The following is an 11,251-nucleotide window of genomic DNA, read 5'->3' as shown; positions in this document are numbered from 1 at the left end:
AAAAAAGGATGAGTTTGTGTCCTTTGTAGGGACATGGATGCAGCTGGAAACCATCATTCTCAGCAAACTATCGCAAGAACAGAAAACCAAATACCGCATGTTCTCACTCATAGGTGGGAACTGAACAATGAGATCACTTGGACTCAGGAAGGGGAACATCACACACCGGGGCCTATTATGGGGAGTGGGGAGGGGGGAGGGATTGCACTGGGAGTTATACCTGATGTAAATGACGAGTTGATGGGTGCTGACGAGTTGATGGGTGCAGCACACCAACATGGCACAAGTATATATATGTAACAAACCTGCACGTTATGCACATATACCCTAGAACTTAAAGTATAATAATAAAAAATAAATAAATAAATAAATAAATAAATAAATAAATAAATAAATAAATAACAAAATTGACTCAGGTTTTTGCTCCTTCTCACCACCTCAACCACCTCACGTCTGATTAAATTCAAGCCTCTGTCGAAGTGCTGATGGACAATCCCAAGAGTCTCATGTTACTGACCTTGCTCCTGCCATCACTGGCTTTTGTCTACTTACATGGAGGAAATTTGTTAAAACACAAGTCAGCACAGGCACTTCTCTCTGAACCCTCCAGGGTCTCCCATCTCATTTGGAGTGAAAGCTCAAGTCATTGTCACAGCCCACAAAGCCCTACAGCGTGTCTCTCATATGGAGAATGCCACCACATTGAAATCACCACTTTCTAATGCCGGGATAATTTCTAGATGTCATTTGTGTATCTTACATTTATTAAGAAGGGTTTGTTAAGAGGATTGCATTAGAGATAACTGTGCTACCCACTGTTACACACACACACACACACACACACACACACACACACACACACACACAGAGAAAGCAAGAAAAGGGGTCTCCCCCTTCATCTCAGGTTGAAGAATGGGGCCTTTTCTGCATTGGGAAAAGCAGGAATGAATAGGATGGATAGGATGGAAGGATGGAAAGATGGCAGATGGATATACCTCCCAAAACTTGGAGGACATAGCGGATTGGTGTCTGACTCATGCCTGAGAAATTTAATGAGCAAGAGATTGAGGCTGACTTGCTACCCCTCTAGTGAGGCAGCTGCTGCTGTGCTGGAAGAAGCCTGCATCCCTTGCATCAGTTTGGGCAGAGGATGCATGAGTATTTCCCATGAGCCACATGTGGTGTGGCCACATGTGGTGTGGCATGGCAAAGAACTGGCCTGGGTACTGTCTTGCCCTAAAGGGGCCAACAGAGATGAACTGGAAAAGCTGACAGTGGACAACCAGACCCTAGGAGCTGAAGGAATAAGAGGCTGATGACATAGGGTTCATCTGGCAATTATAGGGGACCGCCCACCATCAACTGAGGAAGGTCACTAAAACCTCATGCAAGTTCCCTTTGTCAGAGAGTCAGGTATAAACACCTATGAGGCCCAGAGAATGAAAAGTCCCACCTGTCAACAGCACCAGTCACAGAAGATCTTTCCTGCTTTTCCCAATGCAGAAAAGGCAGCAAGGATCAGAAAGCATGAACCAAGTCTTCATTTTGAATGAAGTTGGGAGCAATGATTCTTATGTGGAAAATGGTCATTTTTGATTACTGAATTGAGACTGTGTTTGTGACGAGGAACTCTTACCTATGAATGAGAGAAAGGTCCTGCAACCCATCAAGATTTCATTCAGTGTTAGGGAAGGACTACATCCATTAACCAGACTTAAAGGGACGGTGAGAGGCAAATCAAGTTGCTTTTGTGATTGCACTCCATTACTTCTTATTCATTATACTGCTTGATCATTTAATTGCTGATATATATGATGGATGTGGGGTCTCAGCCCACTTCACTCTCTTTGTTCTTAACTTTCATCTCCCCTATTGTGGGAGGGGTTCTTTCAGCATAATGTCACATCAAAGCTAGCAAATGAGAGATAACTGAAATAAGGATGGTTTGTCTTATAGATGTTATACTCCGAAACATCAAAAAGACCTCATCCAATCTATTGGAAGGGCCATAAGAAGCTAGGAGCAAAGGACTCCTCAGCTTTGACCTTCACTACTTAGGATGGAGTCAGGACTTTAGAGAAGGGGAAAACAGTCACACAAAACAATAACACCAAGAACAGAAAGCAAAAAGGAAAGGGAGGCCAGCAGAGGGAAAATCCTGAGCTCCATCCAATTCTGGCTTCCCCACAGACTGAAAAGTGTAGGGAATATGAACAATTAATGTGGCACCATCTTCTAGACTCTAAGTGTTCATGATTGTGTAAGATGTTCTCTCCAGCAACGTACTGTAGACATGTCAAGAATCATGGCAGATTACCCACCTTTCTCACATTACCAGACTCCAAGATCCTGTATGAATGGGGCTGAGTAATCTCATGATTCTCTAGCACCTGTGCAGCTCCTGAGACACAGCAGGAGGCCCATTAGCCATTATTGAATGGAAGAATGGATGAACAAACAGATGGATGGATGATGGATGGAAGGATAATGGATGGATGAATGGAAGGATGATAGATGGATCGATGGACGAGTAAAAGGATGACAGATGGACAATGGGCAGATGGGCAAATAGGATGGATGGAAGAATGACAGATAGGTGGATAGTTGGATTATGGACTACCAGATGAACAGATAGGATAAATGGGTGGAAAAATAGATGAATAGAAGAATCACAGGTGAATGGATGGTTGGATGATGGACAGACGGATGGATAGGATGGAAGGATGGAAGGATGGCAGATGGACAGGTGGTTGGATGATAGGTGAATAGACATGATGGATGGAAGAATGGGTGGACAGATGGAGGAACAGAAGGATGATGGATGAATAATTGATAGATGGATACCTAGAAACGGATGGATGGATAGATGGAAGAATGGCAGACGCATGAATGGTTGGATGATGGACAAATGGACAGGATAGATGGATGAATGGATGGGTGGATGGACGGATGGGTAGACGGACGGATGGATATGGGTCATAAAATGAATAAAAGGATGGCAGACAGATGGCTGGACGACAGACAGATGAACAGATAGGATGGATGGTTGGATAATGGACAGCCAGATGAATAGATAGGATGGCTGGATGGCTGGATGGATGGATGGATGAATGAATGGGTGGACAAATGAACAAACAGAAGAATGACGGACATGGATAGGATGGGTGGATGGAAGTACGGCAGATGGACAGACGGTTGGATGGACAGGCAGGTGAGATGAACAGAAGGGTGATGGACGGATGGATAATGGACAGATAGATGGATAGGATGGATGGATGGAAGAATGGCAGATGCATGGATGGTTGGATGATGGACAAACAGGATAGACGGATTAATGGATGAGCAGACGGATGGATGAATGAATGGCTGGATGCTGGACTGAAAGACTGATAGAATGGATGGAGGGAAGGATGGATGACCTTGTGTAAATCCTTTTCCAAGAATCCCCTACCACCACAAATCCCTGAAAGACTTCCTAACAGTCTTTTCGGCAGCCCTCACAATGTTTCTGAGGCCAGGCCCTAGAAACCAGGGGTCCTTACCAGGGTGCCACTCCTAAGAGCCATATTGTGATGATCAAAGCAATGACGGTATGTATGTGAAAGAACTTTGTCTAAGTCCATAGTGACAAATATCACTGTTAGTCATGTGTGGCAGCTGGGATTGTCCAAGCTCGAGCTCCAGAGAGGTTTATCTCTAGTTGAGGAGGGAGTCCCTGGTACAAGGAAACATTCGGGAAATATCAGGGAAGGGGTAAATGCTGATATTAACCCCCTGAAAAATCACTCCTGTAGCCCCCAGTTTTGGGGTCCTCTGGCATCAAGTTGCTGCTCCCACCTAGTTACTGCCTTCCTGAATAACTGAGGCCTCCTGGCCAAATTTGGGTAGTTTCTAGGGAGGAGAGGCACCAAATTCAGGTGCCCCTAGAAGGCCCCCAAAACCTCCCTGCTCAGAAACCACAGAATCTACTCACGAACTTTATGTGCAGCCTGCAAAAGGGGGAACACAAGCAAATGCAGACGAAGTTTCAACCGTTTTATTCAAAGCAGCTTCTCACAATGTATAAATACTGCATATTAGCACACATGAAAAATACAACTTCTAAGGCACCCAGAAATGTGTTCATACACGTTACAGGACCATTCACAAAGAGAGTGTACAATTTGCTCTAGACAGTCAGCATTTGATAAATCAGAAGATTATTATCCCTCAGAACTGCACCCAGTCTCAGTAAATATTTACAACATGGTGAGAAGGGGTCAGCTGTACCTGCTTTATAATTCTATGAAGTACTCAGACTTACAAATATTCAGAACTAGTTAAAGACTCTCCCATGATAATCTGGCAAAATAAAACAAGTAGCCTAATTTTGCAAAGGTCTTGGTGGATTTTGGTGTATGCTACATCCATGATCAAATCCAAACACTCCTAGGGTGGGCTGGATAAGTTTTTGGTAGCCTGCTTCATTATCAGAAGTTTGGTAATAAGCCTTACCAATAGAATACCACTTCTTCAGCATCAATCATTTCTCAACTGGTCAATGGATCAATGATTTCATCACAAATGAGAATGGAGAGAGAACTGAAGACAATTCTTCTCACACCTAACAGGAATTAGAATGGGTCAATGAAGAACAAAAGGAGGCAGACATTTGGCAAGTGCAGGATCCTACTGTTCAGTATAGACATGTCTGAAAAATTCTTACCCTGGAGGTTCATATTCAGATGGAGGAGTCTACACTGGCCAGATAACCTGGAGGAATACCAGGCCTCCACTTTTATGCTATGGATACAGGCTTGGGACTACACAGCAGAAACACCAACCTGAGATAGTGAGCTTCAGTTAGAAACTCATCTTTCAGAGCCTTTTCAATATGACAACGAATCCCTCTGTATGGCCAGCCAAGGGGAGCATGAGGTTGGTGGAAGTGAGCAGTTTCTCTGCACCATCAAGCATGCACATATCTGTCTAGATGTGCCCACAATCTATGAAACTCAGGCTTTGTTAGAATAATGGAATTCTTTGGTCCTCGGTTTTATGAAAGGCAATATTGTCACAATCCTGTCAACATCGACATTGGCAAATGACTTCAAGCTGGGACTAATGGCACAGGGACAAATTAAATACTAGATGGGAAACTCTACACATTCCAAACTTCTAAGAGTCAGCTTCAAGAGCTCCAGCATCAGGCTAGATATAAGAGATCCAGATCAGGCTAGATGTTGGATCAATGAGAAAAGGTTAAGCCATAAAAAAGGCCAGAGTTGAAGTTGAAAACTAGATATGGGTTTTTCTGACTGCCACACACACTGCAAAAATTTAAAGCAAATCTCCATCTTAATGGCCGACAAGTTGACTTTATAAATATGTACCAGAGATGAACCAAATAACTTGATTTTAGCCATATGAAAGCCCTGGATTACCTTAGTGCGGACAACCAAAAGGAATAATAATTTCTTTCTAAGTCCAAATTCTAGTTGGTTTTATTAAACCCCAAACACCGTGGATGCACTGCCAAGGAGCTCCATGATTTATGCTCTAGAAAAACAGTCCTGGATAGACATATTCAGCTGATACGTTATGTTCTACATCTAGTTTGCCTTTGTCCTGCTAAACTCCAGTTTAGTATGGCTTGATACATATAGTTCATTGATAAGACACTGAGGACACATGGGAATGCTGATTGTGTAACTAAAATTGACTTCAGATTGTCTACACAGTAAGACTCATAGGTAAACTTTGTTAACATCTCTCAAGCAGTGCTGAGCTTACCCAGAATGGACGTTTCCAAGTCATCTACAAGGAAATCTGGGGTCAACTGCCAGGGTCAGGAGCAGGAAATGCCATTTGTCCAGAACAAATGATGGACCAGCAGCCTTCCCTATGACCGTGTCTAAACCATGTTTACAGTATGAAGGTGACTCTGGAAAACCTGTCCTTGGTCCATTCTTATGGCCAAAGACAATCACCAAGGTGTCTATTTGGTCCCTGCCGCCATCAACTCAATCAAACTCTTCAGATTAGCCATGAATTAACAGACTGTATTCAGCCCATCAGCACGGCTTACATTGCATGGAGGAAACAACCCGTATTACCCTTTTTAATTTTTTTTGCAACAAGCTTAAGGCTCTGTTCATAAACTCCATCAACTGCCACACAGTGAGAATTTATGGGGAGATCTTAAACTACTTATGTAGTTGCAAAGTTGAAAAATTTACTGATCCTAATGGTAAGGCTTATTCACAAATTCAATATATTTTGAAATTATACTTCAAACGCAATTACTTCAAAAAAAGATTAACCTGCTCTCCAACAATATAAGAGCATTATATTCTAATGAAAAAAATTGGCACCAAACCAGTATGCTATTTTCCGAAAGAACAAGTGATATTAATGAAAAATATTGCCTAAAACGCATATCCTAACTTATCACAGAAATATAAAAGTTTATATTTTGAAAATATATACTGTATTAAAGTCTGTAAGCATTTCAACCAAAATTTGCAGAAATAACTAAGCAACACTTATCTACAACAAAAATATACATGCAAGACAACCCCCAATGGTTTCCCTTAAATATCTACAAAGGCAAAGTGTAGATTTTTAAAGATTATACAAAACCATTTACAGAGAATAAAATAAAATACTTAAGAAATCTCATTTAGAGTCTTAAATACTGTGTATATTAGTGAGAGTGTCTAGACTAATATATACAACAGATCTAAGTATCTGAATACAGAAAAACAGAAGATAAGCAATTCTGCATTTTAAATATTCACCTAGGAAGATTTGAAGATGTTTATATTTGTTTCTCTCTGTTAAAAAATTTCCACAGAAACTAGATTGGAAAATTTCATGGATGTGACTAAATTCCAAATTAAAAAAAAAGTTTACAAAATTTTTAAAACCAACAGTTAATGGGAAATGCAATTCAGCATTCAGTGAAGGCTATTTTTAAATGTGGATATTCAGAGATACAGTTGCATTGTTCAAAGTCTATTGTGATTATTATTTTTCCATCCATATACTAAACTTCACATGGGAAAAACATTTTCATGCTTCAGAGAGAACATTTCCTAGTTTAATCTATACCAAACAAGAATGATATTTTAAATCAATTCTCTACTACTTTCTCATAGCTATCCCCATGTCATTCTTACTGATTTTGAAGGCTGTTACTCACAGACATTATTTCTATGCTGGAAGGGGCACATAAGTACATCAACATTAGGCTGTGTCTTCCAAACGGTGAGGAGGTCTGACCACCTTAACAAAAGTTCTGCACAAAGTCCTCTCAGAATAGGGTTGTGAACTCAGATGGTCCCATAAGATGCTGAGAGTGAGCCATCATCGGGCTTGGGGCAGAGAGGGAAGGAGAGTTCCACTGCATGACTAACAGGATGGGAGGGAGTGGATTGCCAGAAAGGTCCCTGACTAAAGAGGTGCCCTCAATTGCCCACCCACAGCGATTCTTCCAAACCCAAAGGTAACTGCAGGACAGGGCTGCCAAAACGAGCCACAATTCCTCGAAGACCTGCCCAGGCTCTTGGGAGTGACTTACGGGGGAAGGTAGGGGAAAATGGTGGAGAGAGGGGAGAAAGGATCCCACAGAGAGGTGGCCCTGGGGTGGAAGATCAAAAATGAAAGTCTGAGCCCTATCTCAGGAAAGCTATTATGATAAACCCTGACACATCCAGAGGTCTCGTATTTTCCATCTCAGATCGATTTGCTGTAAGTTACCTGGAATTCACCCACACATTATCAAAACAACTACCCAGAAAGTGAAAAATTCAGTCCACCCTGCAGCAAACAGATTTCACCTGATTTCACCCAATTGGTGGAACTGACTGTATGCAAACAACCAAAATACAGACTTTCACCACTCCCGTTACACCTAGGACCTGCGAATTAACAGCAAGAATTCCACCTTAGAAATGGTTTCACATTCCTACCTTAATCATCAGAGATCCTTGAAATGTTTAGAAGTTTGGATTTGATAGTACATCCAAAGCTGAAGCATTTCTACTTCCTTCAAGCAGAGAACAAAGGTGGACTCCGATCTAAAAGAATTTCTAAACATCCCCTTTCTTGTCCAAGGAGAATCCTGACCCCACTTCGACAGATGCTGAATATAACCATGCCCAATCAGAAGCTCAACAGAAAAAAGAGGGCTCTTTCTAACGAGAATTTAGCAGTAGTGAAGACACTGTCTGCCACAATATATAAGAACCAGGGTCATTTAAGGATTTTGAAAGTTCACATTTGTTTTCTCAAAGGAGGCGATAAGATCCAGGTAGAGTTGTGACGACAGGCATTTGGACAAAAGCAGGTGTCTCCTTACAGTAACTCCCTGTAGGACAGGTCTACTGTCCTTACAGGATTCTACATGGATAAAGGGGAGGGTGTAAGGACTTCAATTCCATCCTCCTCTGCCTGAAGGAGAGGTTTCCCCTCCTTCCTGACCCTCATGAACTCTTAAAGGAGACAAGCTTTCCAGGGAGGGAACCAAAGTCATCAGAAGGACCAGTAGTCCAGATAAAACTTGAGGGTCATTGCTTAAAGGACCATGTCTCTAGATCTGATCTAGACAATCAACCTGTTCTTTGAAACTCAAAGCTCAGGACCACAAACACATTCCACCTGCCCTGCCCAGTGCACCTGATTGCCTGGAGAAGACAAAGGACCACACAGAGTTAGAGAACTGTCACCAGGACTCTCTTCTGAGCCTGCCTCACCTCCACCAGCTGTGCCTACCTCTTGCTGCCTTATTCCACTCTCTTCAAAGAAGGGCCAAGAAAGGCTGGTGCCCAACAGGAAAGGGGAAGAAGGGGAGGGCCAAGGGCCTTCAGCAATACTCATGGGCTGTGATGGAAATGGAAAAAAATCCCTCCATCCTGAGAATCTGAGCATCTAGCTTTCTCTGGGTGCTTGACCCATGGTTTAAACTTCATGCAGAACACACCCCTTCCATTTGTCTGCTCTCAACTTGAGGTTTATACCTTTCTTCTCACCACTCAAAACCACAACCCCCAACACCTCCTTCTCTGTAGTTAATCCAGGGACTTGAGTCTGACAGTCTAACACACCTGTTGGAGCCCCCTTGCAGCCCAGGGGGCACTGGGGCAAGGAGATCTCATCCCTAGTCATTGCTCCCTATGTGCATTAAAAAACTAGTAAAAAGGTGGGTCATTTCAGCTTCTGGGGGGAAAAGATTCAGACCTCCAGACAGCTTAGCAGAGTGGGAACTCCTCCCCAACCCCCTGGAAGGCCAATACCAGAAATCACTGATCACATGGAAGCAAGAGAAAGTTCAGTCATTTGCTCCAGAGAAAAAGTCTTACTCTAGACAATATGCTATTCCCAGGTAGGGCCTATGCCCACCCCTGCCCAACATCACACAATTTGGGACTGGGTCTGTTTCAGGATCGCTCAGGCTGAGAGGGCCCTTTATCTCCTTAAAGACAGCACAGGGAAGAGAAAACTCTCCCAAGATGTCTTCTACGGACAAACCTAAGGAACTAGGATTCTATTATTACAGCTGAGAACCGTTTCACACAGAGGTGCAGCGCTATTCCTTTTGTCCAGAGAAATCCTTCTGTTTTCATCTCTCTAAACTTTATTTCTACATGGTTCATTGCTAGAATGCACCAAACGGCATGAACCCTGTGTGGGATTTGGTCCAGGGCAGTATGAAAATAGTATCTGTGTGAACAACAGACATCGCAATATATAAACAAAAATAAATAAATAAAATAAGTCCAAGGAAAGAAAAAACATTTCCCTAGTAGTTTGTTTTTGCAAAACTAGCTTTACATATAATACACATAAATTATCAGAATTTCCACTTACATTGTTTTAAAAATATATATTTAACAAAACATTTCTAAATGTACAATATCTGGGTTTGTAAATCACTCAATTGGGTTTTAAGACCAAGCCCTAATAGTCACACAGATTTTCATCGGAGAGGAGACTGAAGCCAGGTGTGCACAATCATTTTGCTCATTGGTCTGGAAATTCCCTAAGATTGGTCGTCCTCTGACACCTGATCTAAATACAACCGGAGAGAGCCATGATGGCCAAGTCTCCAAGTCAGAGGCACTGTGTAGACACAGCCTGAGTCAGAAGAATGGGAAAGTGGTCTTCCCCTTCCTGGACCGTGATGGTGCATTTCAGCAAGTGGGGAAAGGACAGCGGCGCTTGGCGGAGCCCTGGGAAGATACAGCCCCGGAGAGCTCTCTGGCCAGGTAGGGCAGGGAGGTGGGGGAGGCCAAGTATGCTGCATTTTCCATCCATTACACAAAATCAAACCAATGAGGAGCAACCAAAGGACACGAGGAAATGGACACAACCCTAGGTATAAAGAGACACCTTGACAAACTCCTTGGCCGGGGCAGACACTGTGCTCTGGTTTCCAAAACACAGGGCAGAGCTGGAAGTTGGGGGCCCGTGAGCTGGGGCCCCTCAGACTTCATAAATTTTGTCCTGCAGGTAGCTGAAGAGGGAGTCCAGGCCTTTGGAGGAGCTCCAGAGCTGCTTGAGCATGAGGCATTCCTTCTCATTCACGTCTTCCAGCACCGATTTCAGGAAGCTCCGTACGAGGCATTTGGACTCCTCTAACACCTGGAGGGAAACAGACAGGCCTGATTAGCTGGGCACCGGGGACTCTGCTCCAGAACTAGGTACCTGGCCCATGGGACACTGGCCAACCTCCCATACTCACAGCCATAGAAGGCTGCCTCCTCCAGCCTGGGCCTTCCTAGTCCCATGTATCCAGCATGGTCATGAACGGATCCCAGATGTGTCAAGACATGGAGCCCTGAGGCCCTGCGATGGCTCAGCGGGGCCCATGTCACCCCAGATCATTAGAGGCGTCCCTGTTACCCAAGGGTGACACAAACACAGAGTCCTTTTCTATAGGTGTAATGAAAAAGTGTGGGAGACACTGCTACCGTGATTCATTTTCATGATCTGTTGGTAGTAACTCAAGGATCACTGAGAACACAGAGTAAGACGATGACATGAACAAATGGTTGTCACAGTATCCATACAACCCAACCCAAGAGCAATGCTCCATGTTCAGGCTACAATTAGTAATTATGGTAGTAACAAGCAATAACACTCAAAGCTATCACCTTCATAATAATTATAGTAAGGAGTAAAAATCATAGGAATGAATAACAATCATCACATCTATAGTAATAACTGTAGTAAGGAGTAATAATAATCATGGTAATTATGGTTATAAAGG

At 43.0% G+C, this 11,251-nt stretch overlaps 1 protein-coding gene across 1 annotated transcript in view; it reads right to left on the bottom strand.

Annotated features, from left to right (window-relative positions):
- Window positions 1-4,014: 4,014 nt before the first annotated feature.
- CDYL2 (chromodomain Y like 2) overlaps window positions 4,015-11,251 on the bottom strand; it is a 211,413-nt gene continuing 204,176 nt past the window's right edge. The window contains exon 7 of the mRNA XM_030925308.1: window positions 4,015-10,623. Coding sequence (XP_030781168.1) covers window positions 10,465-10,623 — 159 coding nt within the window. The 3' untranslated portion in view covers window positions 4,015-10,464. The remainder of the gene's footprint in view (window positions 10,624-11,251) is intronic.

Source organism: Rhinopithecus roxellana, chromosome 20, assembly GCF_007565055.1.
Source record: "Rhinopithecus roxellana isolate Shanxi Qingling chromosome 20, ASM756505v1, whole genome shotgun sequence".
Taxonomy (NCBI): domain Eukaryota; kingdom Metazoa; phylum Chordata; class Mammalia; order Primates; family Cercopithecidae; genus Rhinopithecus; species Rhinopithecus roxellana.
This window is presented reverse-complemented; position numbering and strand designations above follow the sequence as displayed.